The sequence below is a fragment of the Pelobates fuscus genome, chromosome 2 (genome assembly GCF_036172605.1).
Source record: "Pelobates fuscus isolate aPelFus1 chromosome 2, aPelFus1.pri, whole genome shotgun sequence".
NCBI lineage: Eukaryota > Metazoa > Chordata > Amphibia > Anura > Pelobatidae > Pelobates > Pelobates fuscus.
In genome coordinates, this window is record NC_086318.1 from 76,277,956 (window position 1) to 76,296,546 (window position 18,591).

At 38.0% G+C, this 18,591-nt stretch overlaps 2 protein-coding genes across 5 annotated transcripts; one reads left to right on the plus strand and one right to left on the minus strand.

Moving 5' to 3' along the window:
* Nucleotides 1–1,069: 1,069 nt before the first annotated feature.
* On the minus strand, nucleotides 1,070–5,329 carry CEP19 (centrosomal protein 19). Of its 3 annotated transcripts, XM_063440918.1 has the most exons (4): nucleotides 5,299–5,324; nucleotides 5,060–5,141; nucleotides 4,224–4,359; nucleotides 1,070–3,165 (listed from the first exon to the last, which is right to left on the minus strand). In XM_063440918.1, exons 3-4 carry the CDS (start codon nucleotides 4,351–4,353, stop codon nucleotides 2,804–2,806), a joined length of 492 nt encoding a protein of 163 aa, XP_063296988.1. In that variant the 5' UTR covers nucleotides 4,354–4,359; nucleotides 5,060–5,141; nucleotides 5,299–5,324; the 3' UTR covers nucleotides 1,070–2,803. The 3 variants fall into 3 exon arrangements, with proteins under 3 accessions (XP_063296988.1, XP_063296986.1, XP_063296987.1); XM_063440916.1 differs by lacking the exon at nucleotides 5,060–5,141 and having other exon boundaries at nucleotides 4,224–4,354; nucleotides 5,299–5,329; XM_063440917.1 differs by lacking the exon at nucleotides 5,060–5,141 and having other exon boundaries at nucleotides 5,299–5,326.
* Nucleotides 5,330–5,590: 261 nt separating this feature from the next.
* PIGX (phosphatidylinositol glycan anchor biosynthesis class X) lies at nucleotides 5,591–17,936 on the plus strand. Of its 2 annotated transcripts, none has more exons than XM_063440919.1 (7): nucleotides 5,591–5,727; nucleotides 9,453–9,535; nucleotides 10,313–10,376; nucleotides 10,665–10,806; nucleotides 14,263–14,473; nucleotides 16,661–16,761; nucleotides 17,538–17,936. In XM_063440919.1, the coding sequence occupies exons 2-7, from the start codon at nucleotides 9,472–9,474 to the stop codon at nucleotides 17,670–17,672; spliced, it is 717 nt and encodes a 238-aa protein (XP_063296989.1). In that variant the 5' UTR covers nucleotides 5,591–5,727; nucleotides 9,453–9,471; the 3' UTR covers nucleotides 17,673–17,936. The 2 variants fall into 2 exon arrangements, with proteins under 2 accessions (XP_063296989.1, XP_063296991.1); XM_063440921.1 differs by having other exon boundaries at nucleotides 5,591–5,671.
* The last annotated feature ends 655 nt before the right edge of the window (nucleotides 17,937–18,591 follow it).

Consider the following 18,591-nt stretch of genomic DNA (forward strand, 5'->3'; position numbering starts at 1 on the left):
ATATATAATGTACAAATTAATATTTCTTATTAATACAGTACAAATGTATATTCCTCTCACAATAAAATATACAAAATTATATATTATTATGGATAATACTCATTATGTATTATCATGGCTGGAATATTTTGCAGCAATGGTAAGGCTAGAACGTGTCTACTTATTTTTCTCCCCAATATAAACAGAGGGGGGAAATTAATTTGTCATGTTCTTTAAAATGGAGGTGGAAATCCCTTAATAAATAGTGTCTTTCCACATATCTCAAAGGTTGTCAGTTAACAACCTGCTGCTGTTTAGTATTTACATTTAACAATATAAACTCAACAAGTTTACATTGTGCTTCACTAAATATCACCATTTACAGTTTATCATTGCATTACCATAAGTATAATTGCAGTTTACATAATAGGACCTGTAGATGTCACTAGAAAAGTATATTATTAGCACAAGTGTAATTTATTTTCGCTGTGATAAACGTGATTTTGGTTTAAATATTTAATTTGTGTTCTATAGCAGTTCCAAACAAAGGAAATATTGCAAACTGTGTACAAAACAAAAACATATGTGTATGTTAACATAAGGAAATAAATGCATGCACACACGCACACATATATACGTAAATATATAAATAAATAAGCACACACATTTTTGGTATCAGTTTCACTTACAATAAGAAGTGTGCTTCTACAATTTTGAATTGTATATGCATTAGAAACAAAATAAAAATACATGATTAAGGATTAGAGAAATTGTGTTTTTAAAGCTTACAATAGAATATAAAACCACAGAAGTAATTACAACTGGTTATCCAGGTAAGGGAAAAGAAGGTACAGACAATGCACCCAATTACATCATTCACCTGACATCTATAAGTTAGAAAGCAAAGTGGCACTACATAGCTTATGTCAGGATTATACTGCCATGTTTTTGTTGATCCAAAGAAAAAACGGTTATTTTCAGAGGATAAGTAGTTTGGCAAAAAAGTATAAATACATAATTTATTCATATGAACAAAATCTTTATGAAAGAATAATTTAATAGTAAGGTAGGAAGACATGCCTGATTACAAAATTCAACATAACCTGAAAGGTAGTCTGTAACCGAATCGTCACATTAAATAAAAACTATTGGCTACAGTTACACCATAATGTGTGGAATCTGATATTAGATCTACTGTGTTAACATATGCTATTATAATAATAACAAGAAACTAGGGGGGGGGGAAGGTATCATTTAAATAAATACAACAGGTTTTCCTTTCATTTCAAGCACAAAAATCAAAAGAATATTAAGGTCATTGTTTTAATACACTGATTGAAGAGACATGATCAGTCATCTTTGTCCTGCCTTTGAATATTAGTACTGTGTAATCTCCTTGGATAACTATAACTGCTGTGTACAGAATAATATGTAACTTTGCTGGGACGTGTCAGCTGGCTTTAATCCGGAACTTGCACAACCATTTCCTTTGAAATATTTGTTTCACGAAGCCATACATGGCTACTCAAATACAGTTTGTAGAAGTATAGTTTATATTGCTTAGTATTACTGTGCATACTCCCAGTAAAGAGGTAATGTAGTGTGTTTTTTACAGTGGACAACATTTTAAAACAATTTTATTGACTTATGCAAAACACCACACACTAAAAGGTGCAAGAAAGCAAAATGTGCAGTCATGTGGGAACTGCATTGCATCAGTGCAGGAGGTAGATCCCCATCTGCCATACAACTCCCACAATGTTATGCCAGCTGGGGATCTACCATTTGCCCATCCTTGCAGGGTAATATTTGTGAGCAGTGTTTGTGCTTTAAATGCATGTTTTTGTATAGAGTATCTGTGTGTATGTACGTGTGTATTTGTATTTTCTATTGTCATTGGAATGCAGTGATGTACTTGTGTGTAGTGTTAGCTTTTAAATGCAGGGGTGTGTTTGTATGAAGTTTTGGCTTTTAAATGCAGGTGGGCTTTTGTGTGTAGTGTTGGTGTTTAAATCCAGGAGTGTTTGTATATAATTTTAGTGTTTTAATACAGGGGTGTGTTTGTATGTAATATTTCTGCTTGGGAGTTCTTTGGTGTGGGTGCTTACAAAGATATGAACACACCTTGACACACAGATACACGCACATTGACATATACACACTGAAACACAGATGCACACAAACTGACACAGATACATACATGCCATAAGTTTAATATTGTCAGCCATCCTCCTGTTAGCATACCTTTAGTGTACAGAAGGGTGAGTGCCTGGGGTTCTGCCTGTGCTGTCTCCTCCTCCCACCTGGTTCTCTCTCTATGCAGTTCGGAGGAAGTTACCTGCACTGCCTTCCTCCCTTGCTGCTGATGTAATCGAGCTGATAAAGGGCCGCAGACCTGATTGGGACCCTTTTAGCAATACTGATCAGGTGGCCCTTAGTGCAATGGGCCCCCTAAGCATGAGGTGGTAGTTGTGCAGCTGCCTGGTATTCTATTACAGAGCATGAGCATGGCTGATGTCATAAAAGCTTTTATGCTCACTCATCTTTTCCATTCAGTTTGATAGCAGTCTAGGGATTGGCTTACATATTGGCTAATTGGATTACATTGTAAGAGCTGTGTAACAATCCGATCCAAGGGAAATCATGCAAAAACTGACATTCAGAGATTTACCTTTTCCTTTTTAAAAAGTATATTTGTAATGCATTATATTCATAATGCTGTTAAAATATGCGCCCCTTGAATTAAATACATTTTTAAGTAAAAGTTTAGATATCAAGTTGTTTCATATCCCTGAAAAATGGTCTGCAATGACCGGTGTATTGATTAGAATTCATTCTCCGATTCTTCATCCCAGCCACAGCTCTGTATAGGCCCATCCTGAGGAAAATCCACTTCTACATTGTACTCAAAATCTGGGTCATCCTTTTTCTTCCGATTCTTCTCAAAGAGGTCATCCATTATACTTTTCCTTTTAGCCAACTCCTTGTCATCCAGCTTGTTCAAATCTTCCTCTGGGTCTAAAGTTTCATCTCTTCGAATTCCCTCCAGACTTACCTGAAGGTTTTCCCCGTTTAAATGTCCCTTTAACAATATATAAAGCCTCTCCAGCTGTTTTGGCAACACATTTTCTAAATACTGCTTGTGGCGAGGATTATTTTTCAGCTGTTCTGCTGCTCGGCTACAGTCTAAAGAGAAAGAAAATCTAGAGTTAATGATAAAACATCCAGTGGAGAAAATTAGCAATCAATCATAATATCATATTTATAACTTTAGATATAAATAAAGTACAAATTAATCTATACATTGCACAAGCAGGAGGTCTTGTAAATGTAAAGATTTAAAAAAAAAAAAAATATGCCCCTACACCTATCAATAAATTGTTGACCCATACATCTGCGCCTAAAGGGATACTGTAGTGCCAGGAATACAAAGTACAACTCCCTGGCACTACCAATTCCTCTGCATCCCCCCTCTCTCGTGCCCCCTTCTTCCTGGTAAATAAAGGGTTAAAATCACTTTATTTACCTGATCCCAGTGCCAGTGTCACTCGTTGCTGGGTTGAAGCTCCGCCCCCTCCTCCGTCCCATGACAAGCTGGGTTTAAAGCGCATGTGCGGCAAATGCAGCGCGCACATTAGATCTCCCCACAGGAAAGCCTTGAATCAATGCTTTCCTACGGGAAAAATCTGACGCTGGAGGTCCTCATGCAGAGCGCAAGAATGTCCAGTGTCAGTTAACGGACCAAAAGTCAGTTACGATTCCGGAAGCCCTCTAGTTGCTGTCTGATAGACAGCCACTGAGGGCAGACTGAGAGCTGCAATGTAAACATTGCAGTTCTCTGAAACTGCAATTTTTAACAATGCAGCACTAGGTGCAAAAGGAACACAGCACCCAGACTACTTCAATGAGGTGAAGTGGTCTGGGTGCCTAAAGAGTCCCTTTAAGTTGTAGTGGTCCTTTAACTAGAGAGTCTCTCTCTTGCCAGGCCCACACACATACAACACTCAGTCAGCACACACAAACCACTCACAGCAACAGAGAAACTAAGAGGGAGCGCAATCAGGCACCACACCTTGGGCCCTATACAACCTAAATCTGGCTGGAACTAAACTGACAATTGTAAGGAACTGATACAGGAATTGGATAAATAGCTTGGTTGGATAATTTCCAATGCTGGTGTGTTCCAATTGACATGTCAATTAGTAAATAAACATGAAAACAAACCAAAAAAAAAACGTCCATACCTGAAAATTTTGAAAAGTTCCTTACTGGCATACTGCGTTGGCGAGATTTTCCTGTTGACACATCCTCATATAGGAGAATAATGGCAGGTGGCTTGAAGCGTATGCCACACTTCAGGGCTTTGTAGCTCATGCTGTCCTTAAAAGCAAAAAATAGTGGTAATTAATACAGAACGCTTTTGCTGTATGAAGCCTTATTTCTCCTGCATATCAAGACCGTCAATATTATTATTATTATTATTATTTTTTCAAGTAATATTCATTAAAGAGATAAAATTAGCTCTGAATTATTTTCCTGCCACTCACAATTGAGCCGTTGTTCATGTAAAGAAATATATTTGCCAGGTCCATAACACATGCATTTGTAATGCTTCCACATAAAGGATGTGATTAACATGAGCAAGAACTCAGCACAGAATAGTGTGGGAAAAAAAGATTAGATCACAGAAAAACTGTGAAAATGTGATTTATTATAAAGTTATTAAATGATTAAAGCAGAACGCTTTATATTGCTGGCTGGTTGTGCTGAGCAATGTAAGCACAGGAAAGCTGCAATTTTGGGTCTAAAAACAAACAAACATTTTTTTGCTTGTGTTTATATTGTATGTTTTTCTAAAGTGGACCAAAGGTCCCCCATCTATTCCTACATGCAGCAACCAAAAAAGTCCCTAATAAAATTTGGTTTTGTAAAGCATGTTTTGTTCCAAAAAAGCATTTTAAGATATTTTCCCATCTTTAATTTATTTTTATAAAGAAGCATCACATTCAGAATGTTAATTTGCAGGCAGGCAGGAAGCCAAATATCTATAGATAGGTTTATTTAATTTTGATAAACTAACCTTTATTCTGTGTATCCAGTTCTGCTTAATGTGTACTGTTTCCAAGTACACACACACACAGATATCATGGAATCATGCATTCCTATAGGTACAGTATGAATATAAACACAACAGAATTAATATTCTGTAATAAAATAAAAGGTAGAAGGGAAAATTGAATAACACTTGGCCCTAAGCTACTTTAATATATAAAATTTGTGACGCATTTCCCAATAAAAATGACTATTCAGATAATTTACCTTAACGCAATAAAAAGCGTCTGACGCATCGCACACCTTGAGGAAATATAGCAACTGCCGTTACCCTGACAACCACTTACTGAGACCGGAAAGGGGCTGTCTAAGTACATGCCCGAAGCAAAATAACTGACATATAACGTACAACTCCCTCTGCAGACAGTATAGACGTCATTATCGTTAATAGCATTATTTTATAATCACAACAATGCAAAAAACCTTGAAATTAGATATTGCGAAGCGACTGTGAGTTGAGCAGGCAGGTGTGCAGACAGCTTTGCTCGGGGTCCTCAGGGTGAAGTGTGCAGTGGAACGCGGAAGTAGCTGCATGATGATCCTTCCAATATTGAATGGAACATGCTTGGTGGAGTACTAGGTGCTTTAATATACACGGGGTTGGATAGGAATTCTTACATAATACCTTTGTTAAAGGTTGGTCCTGGTAATAACTTGGACTAAATCCTCATGTATAGTGTGGGTGTGTATGTTTACAGTTGTGATGGAATATGTTGAATGGCTCAGGCAGTTTGACCCTTCAGTGTTTGTAAAAGTCACTTGTGTGTTCTGTTTAGTGGAATAAGTGCCAAGTGTACATGGAAAGAAAGAAAATATAATAATAATACATCTGTGTGTTGATAGAATCTTTAAATTTAAAGGGACATTCAAAGCACCAAAACCACTGCATCTTAAAGTGGTTATTTTGGTGCATAGATGCTATCCCTTTTGTCTGGCAATGCAAAACATTTACATTTTGGCTAAAACATGGTGCCTGCAGCTTGCAAACTGTCACTAGAAGAACTTATTTTAAAAAATAAAATTTGACATTCAATTTTGAATGCACTCAGCAATTGTCCTCATTGCTTCTCTACGAGAAGCAACTCACTTGACAGACTTGATGACTTCACCTTAGGAGAATTTGTCTGTAGTGGGGAGACTATTCCTGCACTGGATTACAAGTTTGAGATGAAGTATGCATACATATATATAAACATACATTTACTTAAAGGGACACTATAGTCACCCAGACCACTTCAGCTCAATGAAGTGGACTGGGTGCCAGGTCCCCCAGGTTTTAACCCTTCAGATGTAAATGTTTACATTGCAGGGTTAATCCAGCCTAGAGGCGCTATGGACTGTTTGAATGTACGTGCGGCTCTTGCCGCACATGCACATTCCGCTCAACTCGGGAGCTGACGTCGGCGGGGGTGGAGAGGCTGGATAAATGTTAGTGGCTGAGGGGGTTTTAACTTCAGCCCAGCGGGAGGGGGACCCTGAGGGTTGGGGGTACTTATAGTATAGACCCTGAGGGTTGGGGGTTATATAGTGTCAGGAAAACAAGTTTGTTTTCCTGACACTATAGGGATCCTTTAAACTTCAAATTTCCTACAACTTTTGCAAAACTGGATAATCGGTGTTCATACTTTGATAATTTGGCAGCTTTAACAAAATCAGATAAAGAAAAGGACATGATGGAAACAACTCAGGAATACAATTTATAATTGCACATTGGATAAAAAAAAGTTCTATTGACTTGCTAGAAATGTTAAGAGTAAAGCTAAATACTATTCATTTAATAGAGTTAAAGGTGTACAGTTTTAGCACCAAACCATTAATACCTTGATATCCGTTTCCTTTGCGTGGCAGTGATAGGATGAGAGCGTCAACTGCCATACCTAACCTATTACCGCTGCCCATATGTGACAGAAATCCATATTACTAATGTGTAAGTTTAAATCTGATGCAGAGCTGGGCAATAGCCTCCTAGAAGACGCCTATTATTTTTTGTGTGAAGTCACTTTAAAATGGTTTGACACAACAACCGACGGAAGTTACTGTAGCCTAAAAGTAAAATAACCACTAAAGACTGTAGTGAATACTGACTTTAAAAAAAAAATTTTTAGTTCATCTAATGTAATGAAAGTAAAATGTCATCGTGAATAACATACATTGTTGTTTGTGTGTGGGTTTGATAAGGAAAGTAAATGGAACCTTAAAGGGATACTGTTATACAATTTACTATAAGCATGGAGTGCATAGCTGGCATATAAACTTAATATGCAACATGTTTTTGTATAGATTGCTTTTCAGACAAACGTAAAAATGAAAAAAATTACATTTACACAAGCTTTATTTTTTTCACTTATTCAGGCTCTATAAAAAATACAAATTGGGGGGGGGGGGAAATCTTTAGAAAGCATACAGTGCATCCTTTATTGTGCAATATTTCACACATGGTCTGAAATGTTGGTATAAAATCAGAAATGCAATGTTTCTCACATAGAGTATGTGTGCCAAAAACAGAGACATTAAAATGTTTAAATATCTCGCTTATAAGTATTTTCTAGGATCCTAGAATAATTTCTAGCAATACAGCTAGCTACAAATGTCAAATAAATGTCTGCATTTGGTCATAAATGCAGTTACTTCATATATATCTAAAATAAAGGTATTAATATTGCTATAGCAATCTTCATCAATCTATGCGAATACTAATGTAATGCAATGCTAAAAGTTAAATGGTAGAGTTCATTCACTCTTCTCTCCAAGACTGTAGGAATGATGAGTTCTATTGAAACTTCTTTCCTTCCTGAGCTTACATTTCCAGCATACTTGCAGGCATTAAATTAGTGACTGTACTTGTAGGCATTAAAATAGGGGCTTCTGGCAGAGAAATGTGTACTTCTACAGGCTCATAATTAATCCTAGAGCATACATGAGGGTGAGTGAGTGCTGTAGTAAAGGGATTGCATAATTGCATAATTTTGCATAATTTTATTAGGGATTGCATGGGATTGCATAATTTTATTAGCGCCATTTAATTACTACAAATGGCGAGTCACAATATATAATATTTATTATGATCTATTATATCGACAGGGTTATTCACTAAATTGAGAATTCAAAGTGAATTTCAAATTTAATACCAAGGTAGCTGAACTGGAAGCATAGTTTACTCAGGGAATTTTGTTTCCATTTCAGTTCTTTTGTCCTTAAATTCACTTTAGTGAATAATTCTAAAAGGTTATTCCCGGTATTTTTAAACATTAAGAAAGATTACCCTGTAATACTTAGAGAGGCCGGGGTGGGTTTGGTACATTCTTTGTTTGAAGTGATAGACCTTGTTCCTTACAGCAGTGATTTTCACACGGCACTTGAATCCGTAAAAAATGAGGAAAATATGACAGAGCAAGATAACGGAGTGGTAACCTTGGTATATGCAATATTGAGAGGTCGGAGTTCCAAATATCTGAACTGGACAGTTTTTTAGCGAGCCTTACTCAAGGAAAATGGTGGCTTTCCACACCTCCCCTCCACTGCAATCATTTATTTATTTATTTTAAAAAGAAACATTCATTATTGTTGTTTACTTTTGTAGCTGACTACCTCATAAGTGACAGGAGGAGACATGAACATAATAAGCAGAGTAAAGAGAGGATGGGTTTAAGAATATTTTCAAATAATAGTAAATTTGAGTTAAAGTTGGATGGCAGTGTTACTGCCTTAGAACTGGGAAAACCAAGGTTTAAATTCCAGTCAGACTACCTTACATGTTTTTGTTCTTGGCAAGACACCTAACAATATATATATCTGCCCACCTCAAATCCTTATAGATTCTAAGCTTGTTTAAACAGGGCCTTCTTAACCTCTAAATATCCACTATCTATAATAGCTGTAGACTATGATGGCGCTATATAAATAATAATAATAAAATAAGCCTACTTAGAGTTCTAAAGGCTTATTGTATAGAGGGTAAACTAACATACCTCCCAGCTACTGAGAATAAGTACGCCGGTGGGAGGGGGGTAAAGTTGTCGGAACAGTGACACAATCACATCACTAGCTCTGCCCCAAAGTGGTGGAACCATCAGGAAAGGGGGCTGGTCTGTCAGTGTTAATGGCCGGCCCACTGAACATGCGCTCAAGCTATTAATGTTGGGGAAGGGTTCCCTGGTATCCCCGAAAATGGGATGGTTGGGAGGCATGAACTAATGAAAGTCACATAATTTGGGGTTTACAGTGGAATGTGCATATATAAACAATGCTGTGTAAAATATTCAAATGAGTCCACAGGAGTAACACTGTAAAAGCTCATGGAATTTTTCAAGGCCAGTTATACTCACTGTTTGATAAACATTTTTTTTGTATTTTTCCTACAGATTCTTGTTTTAGCTGATCATGCCTAGGCTTGAATATGTGTTCTCTTGCTTCTTGATGTTACTTTGTGCTGTAAGAAATCCAGGTAGAGACTTGCACATAATTCCATTATTTTGAAAATATATTCAAGATATTTTTCAAGATATAGAATATCCACATTTATTTAAATGCTTGATTACATAAGTCAGTGATGCCATCAACATAAATGCCATTATTATGTAAATGTTGTATGTGACTTAACTTTTTTATTTTTTTTATTTTAAGATTGCCAAAATCATGTTATAGGTTTTGCTAAATCCCATAATTGTTTGGGATTATTTAGTGTGTAGGATTGTCACAAGATCCTAAATCTGTTACTGCTTCACTTTAATACAGAATGCTTACGGGGATCTCATAGCAGCACATAAATTAATGCTGCTAATGAGAAGAATATTGATATCAATGTGAAGATTCCAGACAAGTCAAGCATTGGAAAATCTATGCATTGAAATACCCATCGTCTCAATTCCCTACTTGCAATCCCCAAAAATGTAGCAGTGGTGTTTGTGTCGACTTGCTAAATTCTAGCTGTGAACAATACGTAAAGATATACCCAGATCCTGTTGGCTAATTATTTACCTTGTACAGATAGAAGAGATAAAGTAAAAAAACACAATATTATGCCTCTAAAATCCTAGAACATGGTAACTCTGCCATTTTAGGCTAGAATAATGGATTATATGCTCTGTTGGTGAAATTAATGCCATAGTGATTATGTTGCTTGGAGTGTTCTTGTAAGCATAAAGTGATTTTGACTACTAGCACCTCAAATGAGTACTAAATTGATATTTCTGTGTTACATTACATTTTTCCTCAATTGCAGCTGCTGACGCCTCTTGCCCTGGCATTGTTGTTCAGAGAGAAATACTAAACAGAGGTTTTCACAGGTAAGCACATTCTTTGTAATGCCAGACATGTATATATTTTATTCTCGGACATACATGCACCACTAAGTTCTCTACTATTCCTGGTTTATTGAACAAACCCATCATTTTCTGAAACAAAATGAGATCTTGATAATGTGTGCTGCTTTCACAAATGGCCATATGGCCACCTTCAAAAGTAATCACAGCATTCTTTTCTACTTCTGGTAAAAACTTAAAACGAGTGCAGTGTAAGCTTAGTCATACATTTTGTATTTGTATTTTGCACATAAAGCTTTTGTTTTATAACAGGGATTTGGTGACCAGACTGGACCTCCACACTTTTGCAGAGCAGGTGGACAGCTGTAGAGTTCACTTTCTAGAAAGTATCCCATCTGGTCTATTTTTGGATCCATATCAGCTCTCATCTCTACGGCAGCATAATTTCACTGACGTATGTAATTTAAAGACATATTTTGTTTTGTTATGACTACAGGCAAGTAAATCTAGCAGTTTCTTTGAGATGATGATGTTTCAGTTCTGTTTATTGTCTGATACTGAGTCAGAATATTAAAAAGAAACCGGTACTGAAATGAGAACCATGAAAGCGATCCAGAGTATGATAAAATAAATTACTAAATGCTGTATACCCTTGGAACTTTATCCTGGATATGTTTCCATTTTACACATACTTATAGCAGCCAGGACCAATGTAGCAAAACACGGGGGCTCCCCCTGTGACGGAACGCCTGGCACCCGACCAGGTACCTCTGTCAATCATTGCTTCCTAGTAATCCTTGAGTACCATAAGCACCGCACTTGAACACCATAACCATCGTAAACCCCTCAAACCACTGCAGGTTTGCCGCTGTCTTCCACCCACCCTGCACCCAAGACCAGGAGCCAGCTTCCTGTGGGTAGACCTCTCCTAGTCCAGAGAGCAAAGCAGACTGCTCTTACAAGACCAAGTGTTGTAATGCAAGGTATAGTGATTATAGCAATCCCAAGAGTAAAGCTCTCCAATCCCCCAAACATGAGCCTAGACTTCATGAAGGGTAAAACTAATCTCTTTAATGGCAGCCACAACTGGCCTTATATGCAGGTCCCCATGCAAGGGGCACTCCCCCCTGGATCTGAGAGTAGACTACAGTAAAAATATATACACAATTACAATGGCTCTCAGGTCCAGGACACTCCCATACAAAATAGGTCAATCCCTCCCCTATGCCTGGGAGATAATTGATTCAGCACTGTATTAAACTCAATTATCTCCAGGCACAGAAAACATACAATTTTATAAAACACCCAAAATATCTTAAAACACACAACATCCCCACAAAAGTTACATCCCCCGATAGGCCTGATCTGGGTGACCAACATATCCAAAACTCACCCAGATCGGTTCAGGGGTTCAGGAATTTCCTGGAAGTCATAATTTGAACAACCACACGCATGGTCCCGTGTCCAAACCATTTCCAGAGAATCAGGGCTTGCGGTCGGTCTAGTTCGGTAGTTTAAAAACGAACAAACTTCTGAACATAGTCAATAGTCTTACCGTGGAGCTTGTTCCCCTTCTTCGTGGGAACGTTTCCACCGAACATTGTCTTCTTAAGTGCTATAAAACCGAGCCCAGGCGATCATGGAAGTCCCGATCAGCGGTGTTCGGGAGTTTGAGTGTCCGAAAATAGTTCCTTGAACTCAACGACCAAGCACTGCTGCCTGTTTTCATGTAAACAAGATGGCCGCCACCTCGTGGTCGTGCATAGGAAATGCGGCCACCCAGGCGAACACTTAGAACACTGCGGTGGAAATTGCTACAAAGTAGCAATTAGGCTTAGCAAGCTCCAGGATGGTCTCCGGGTTCGTGCGGCTGTTCGGTTCCCGAACCAAATATAAAATCCCACAAACCAAGTCTGTTCACATAGATTTTTGAAGGGCCCATAGTCTTTTGGTAAGAGGCTGGCCAGCATGCCCCTCCAAGAACACGTGACGAAGTTCAGTTCATCACACCCCCCACCCATGGATCAACCTCTTTCATTCTACTTCTCTTTTCTCCTTTGTCTTTTTTATTCTATAATTTTTTTCTCTGAGGACCCCCCACCCACACTTTCCCTATTGCTTTATCCAGCTAGGTGCCTATGGCTGTGCTCCCCTCTTCACATGAGCAAATCTTTACTAGTACAACTCAAATCGTACCAATCAAACAGTAGAACAACCGCTACTAGTCATAGTAGCTGTCTATCCATTTTATACGCTGTTATGTGTATATAGTTACTTGTGAATCGCTACGCTCCTTATGTGTAGAATGTTTAACTTTGCTTGTAATTAGACATGTGCAATTCGTTTCGGTCCGAATATGAATTCAGACGAATTTCGGACAATTCGGACACTTCCTGACTCATAACTCTCTGATTGGTACTTAATCCACCAATCAGAGAGTTATGAGTCAAATTACACAGCGTGGGAAAATTCCAAAGAACTTTCCCACACTGTGTAAAATGACACAGAGTACTCTGATTGGTGGATTTCAAACCAACCAATCAGAGTGCTGTGACAGGTAAATGTAGAGACTTACCTGTCAGTCTCTTCATTTACCTGTCAGAGCACTCTGATTGGATGGCTTAAACCCACCAATCAGAGTGCTCTGAGCCTAATTGCAGGGCGGGGCAAGGCTTTATAAGCCTTCCCCTGCCCTGCAGAGCTCAGTCTGCGCGGAGCCCTCCATGGGTGAAGAAGATTTTTTTTTTTTTATAATTGCGTCGGTTATTATGGTTTTTTTATTTGGCCTTTTTTGGGGCTGAAAAAAGAAGATTTTAGAAGAAAGAAAACATTGAATGGTAATTTTTTTTAACAGTTACTTAGTTAAAGGTCCCCCCCTCATTAATTTTTAGGGTGAGGGAGGTAGGTAGGGGGATAATTTTTATTGGGGGGGGAGGGGGTGACTAGGGGTTTGGGGACCCCTAGTCACCTGGGGGGGACACATTTCTTTTAGGGCCCCCACCTGCTGCTCAGGGGTGGGGGGCCAGGGGGAAGGACCTTAGGTCCCCCCCTTATTAGTATTTAGGGCCCCCACCCGCCGCTCAGGGGTGGGGGCCAGGGGGGAGGACATTAGGTCCCCCCCCTTATTAGTATTTAGGGCCACCACCTGCCGCTCAGGGGTGGGGGGCCAAGGGGGAGGATATTAGGTCCCCCCCTTATTAGTATTTAGGGCCCCCACCTGCCGCTCAGGGGTGAGGGCCAGGGGGGAGGACAATAGGTCCCCCCCCCCATCATTTTACTTTAGGGCCCCCACTCGCGCTCAGGGGTGGGGACCGGGGGGGGCACTATTTTTTTTTTTTTTACAGTGAGCAGTCACAGTTTTTACTTAGTATTAGTAAATTTGGCTGAAAGACTAATTTAGGTCTTTCAGCCTTTTGGTCGATAACTCCCTAATACCGTGGGAATTAGGGAGTTATCTACCAAGTGGCTGCAAGAGAAGTGCCGAAGTCCCGAAATTCCGAAGTTGCCGAATTTCTGAAGTGCCGAATTTCCGAATGTGCCGAAGTTCCGAAGTCTTGAAGTGCCGAATTGCCGATGTCCCGAATTTCGGAATGCCGAACCGAAAATTTTCCCCATGCACATGCCTACTTGTAATGCAAAAAATCTTTAATAAAATATGAACATTGGAAATGAGAACCATATAGTGTACAGCCAAATAAAAGTATACTTATAATATGAAAGAAACTACTATGTTCTAATGATTGGCGGCTTTCCTAAAACAGTTCTGAACAACACGTCACTATGGTTTTATCTTATGTGTATCACATTTTAGTTTGTATAACTCTTATGTTTGATAACTTAAAATTGATACACATGCAAAAAAAGTGATCCATGTTATGGTATTCAAAAGAGGTTTGTTTTTTTTTTGCAGGTTTTCCTATTGACAGCAGTTGATCTGGAAGCTCCTGAATATCTAGCCACAGAACAAAAAGCACGGGTTTATGCTAAACCAGACCCAGCAGTATGTGCACATTGCTTTTCTTCCATAGTACCAATCCATACTCGATACCACCAACCATCTTATTTCTCTGAGGCATCTATCACTTTGCAGAGCCCTCAGCTACTGATTCACTGCAACAAAGGTGAATGTAAACTCTTTGTATTTGAAAGTGAAAATTTACAATTGTCATACAGTGTTGTATAGTTAAAAGTAAAAACGGTTTGTCATTGGTGCATTTCAACAAAAATGTTATTTAATATTGATGTCTGGAGTCAATACCTATGTACCTTTTGGTATTATGGTAAGAGCTGCTCCTGTTGTGTTAATCTACAAGATGCTTTCATTCTGCAAAGCTCTTTTGAGAGACTGTATATAGAGAATACTGGGATTGAGGTGAAAGAGTAGCAGGATCCCAGAACAGTCCCTGACGCAGGTTTGGATATCATTTTAATCCTTAGAACTGTTGGTGACAATGTATAGATGCAATTGTATAGCTTACAATTTGCACATTTTGTTTGTAATGTATCTGTAATATATCTATTTCAAAGCTAATTTGTTCTTACATATTTCCAGAACATCCGGGGCAAACATTGTACTTGAAGAGGAGAAATAGAAACATGGGGGGAAATCTATCAAAGTGACAGTTAAATTCCATCATTATTTGGTCATATTTATTAATGTGCTCTGAAAGTTATCTAAAATAAGACCTTCCTTCATAGCAAATTCAGTCCATTTCCAAAGAAATCTCCATTCAGAAGACAGTCAAATTTTGAGTGGCGGAAAAAAGAGAAACGAAACAGAACACTTTAGTCACTATAGTCACCGAAACAAGTTTAGCTTAATGAAGCAGTTTTGGTGTATATATCATGCCCCTGCAGTCTCACTGCTCAATTCTCTGCCATTTAGAGGTTAAATCACTTTGTTTATACACCCTAGTCACACCTCCCTGTATGTGACTTACACAGCCTTCCTAAAAACTTCCTGTATTGCATATTCTGTTTAATTTAGAATTTCTTGTTATGTTAATAGCTTGCTAGACCCTGCAGGGGCCTCCTGTATGTAATTAAAGTTCAATTTACAGAGCAGGACATAAAAACTTTTAAAGTAAGAATATCACATACCTACTGCTATGTTGGAGAAGCACATAGGTTAATTTAGAAATATTCCTGATAGAATCGCTACAGCTTTCAAGGGAGTACTAGACCTCCCACCTCTTAAATATGGCGCAAAAATAGTACCCCCCCCCCCCGCTGTCCCCTCGGATGGGACCACTAACCTGGATGCATGATCCCCCACTCACTATACCTTAGTGGTAAAAGTCTTGTACACAAATAACTTGTATTAACCCTACAGGCGAACTACCCATCCTGCGTATACATCCTCAGCATCCCAGAATTTTAACTTGCCATAGCATGTCCCTACACTTACATATATACGCTATTAAATATTTTGTTCACCTGATACAACATGATGTTTATTCCCGGGGCATATGTATATATCCCATCAACAGGGTATTATCAGTTAATGTTTCACTTAATCATACTCTCTAACGACTTGTTTAACATTCTGTTATCCTTGGTTTACATTTACCTAGTTTAATGAAAAATAATTCCTGCTATGACTAACATATGTCTTTATTCTTGTTTACATTACCCATATTGATAAACGACTATATATTGTCAATGCACTACAAAAATAACGAATTATAAAAAAAAAATACTTTTAAAGTAAGTTACATATGATTGAAAATAAAACCATGTTGTCATGCAACTCGTTTTCCTGGCACTATAGGGTCATTAGGTCCCCCCTCCCGCTGGGCTGAAGGGGTTAAAACCCTTGCAGCCACTTACCTTTCTCCAGCGCCGGGCTCCCTCGGCGCTGGTGACCTCTCCTCCCCCTGCCGACGTCTGCTCCGAATGCGCATGCCGGCAAAAGCGCATTCAAACCGCCAATAGGAAAGCATTACATGCTTTCCTATGGAGGTTCAGCGTCTTCTCACCGTGATTTTCACAGTGAAAATCACGGAAGCGTCTTTAGCGGCTGTCAGTGAGACAGCCACTAAAGGCTGGCTTAACCCTCAATCAAACATAGCAGTTTCTCTGCTGGCACCCAGAGCACTTAATTGAGCTGAGTCTGGGTGCCTATAGTGGTCCTTTAAGCTACACTTGTTTTGTGGTATGGAGACAACATTTTTACATCTCTTCTGGATATTATGATGCTTATCAATTTTATTTGTAATTATAACATTTATCTCTGTTTATAATTTATTTGTGTTTATAAGCACTGTATCTTATTTACAGAGTTTGCAAATGACTATATTTTTACACAGATTTCCCTCCCAGTGGCTGCACACATTACCCTGTATCAGAAGCTCCTTGTGGATTAGAAGACGATAGCGTGTGTAGCTGGCTGCATTTACCATATACTGCAGTAAGTACAGATTATTAAACTGTCTCAGGTGCGCATGGATGTGCTCATACAACAAAGGGCTTATTATGCTAAAATATAACTGGAAAATGAATGAAATTTCAACGTTTCTTTTATTTAAATGTATTAGCCAATCACAACGCCAATCTTCAAGTCTGGTGACTTTATGTATACTGTGCGCTCCATGTTGGGAAATACCAAACATTCCTGTTATGTTACATTTTATTAAGCATTTCTTCCTTTTTTTTTTTTTTTTTTTTTTGTAATTCTTTGTTTTATTGAGGCATTGAAAAGGTACAAGACAGGTGATATGGAGTCATAATAAACATATAGGCTTGATAAACATAGAGAAGAAATAACTCCTAGCAAAATCTGCCTCCTTTTTATAGTTTAAGAAAATCATTCTTTTTTTTTTTTATAGATTTTTCACAAATGTGTATTTTGAGTGTACTTGCAATCAGCAGATAACTTACCTTTCCGCTGCACTCATGTAATATTAGCCTGAATAAAATAACATAATAGAGAAAAAACAATTCCACCCTTATATTGTTATAAGCACCAGACATATGTTTCTTAGTCCAGCTCTTTAGAATTGCATCCTGTATCATCAGAAAAACTTGTTTAAGGAAAGGTGTTTTTCCTGACATGATTTGTATAATTGTTCCTTCTCATTAATTGATCCAGGCAGTGTAAATAACTGATATAATTGCTATGCATATCAGTTTTTCTGTGATTTCTTATGCAATAGTAACAATATTTTTATGTTTTTTTTTGTGCAGGTTCCTAAGACCATAATTATGCAAGTGCCAGTGGGAATGACACAACACAAAGCAGTTGTGTGCACAGTGACTATTGCAGTGACATTGATTTGTGCTGGGATGATTCTTCTTGCTGTGTACAAACATGATCATTAAGTAACATGGAATGTTGGAATGAAGATCATCTGCCAATATCAATTTATATTTCTGTAACTTCTAGAATTTAACTTTTTTCTATGTCTTATTACACGTGTATTTTCAATATGACCAGGCATTTGAAAGCATAGATTCTATTCATTCATTTCTCCGAGACAATTTATTCATCCGTACAAAGAATTAATGCATAAAAACCTGTGCACCGAGGATCTAAGAGTGAAACATTTTTTTTGGAAGAGAATAAAGTACTGCAATAATATTTTATTCAGGTGTCACTTTCTTATCTTTGAGCTTTACTGAGTATTCTTTGTTCTCAAGGTTCATGCTTTTATTCTTTGTTTTCTTAAAGAGACAGTGTGCACTTTATCTTTGTACCCTTGCAGCCGGTGTGGGATTATTCACTTTAACCCCTTAAGGACCAAACTAATGGAATAAAAGGGAATCATGACATGTCACACATGTCATGTGTCCTTAAGGGGTTAATGAGGTTGCTCACTTAATTTTGTTTGTATTTTATCTATCCATATTGACCATTATGTGCCACCATCAAAAGAATCTACAATTCAAGTGAATCATTGTTAAATACAGGTAAATCTTAATTGTCATGACATTCATAATATAGACATGACTCAAAATTTACACTCCCACTAGCCATTGGTGAGTGGACAATGGACCCTTTAATCTTGCAGTGGCGAGATTGTATCAAAATATTTATGTAAACAAATATTGTATGTTAATAATAAATGTAAAATGCATACAAATGTATAGAACAAAACCTTTGCTTTGAAATAAGACTCCACTTCCGCCCTTGAAAATTAAAGTACACATGGAATCAAGTAATCACTGGCTTCCTAATCTGTCATTATTTGCCACTTAAGTCATTCACTATTTTCTATTTTTACCTTTGAACAAATCACAA

Excerpts from the sequence above, each read along its gene's own strand:
- CEP19 (XM_063440916.1), bottom strand. The coding sequence starts at position 5,327 with ATGCGTCAGACGCTTTTTATTGCGTTAAG. Across the intron at positions 4,355-5,298 it reads ACGCTTTTTATTGCGTTAAG|CATGAGCTACAAAGCCCTGA; the intron begins GTAAATTATCTG and ends TTTTAAGGACAG. Across the intron at positions 3,166-4,223 it reads GAACTTTTCAAAATTTTCAG|ACTGTAGCCGAGCAGCAGAA; the intron begins GTATGGACGTTT and ends CTTTCTCTTTAG.
- PIGX (XM_063440919.1), top strand. The coding sequence starts at position 9,472 with ATGCCTAGGCTTGAATATGTGTTCTCTTGCTTCTTGATGTTACTTTGT. Across the intron at positions 10,807-14,262 it reads GGCAGCATAATTTCACTGAC|GTTTTCCTATTGACAGCAGT; the intron begins GTATGTAATTTA and ends TTTTTTTTGCAG. Across the intron at positions 16,762-17,537 it reads TGCATTTACCATATACTGCA|GTTCCTAAGACCATAATTAT; the intron begins GTAAGTACAGAT and ends TTTTTTGTGCAG.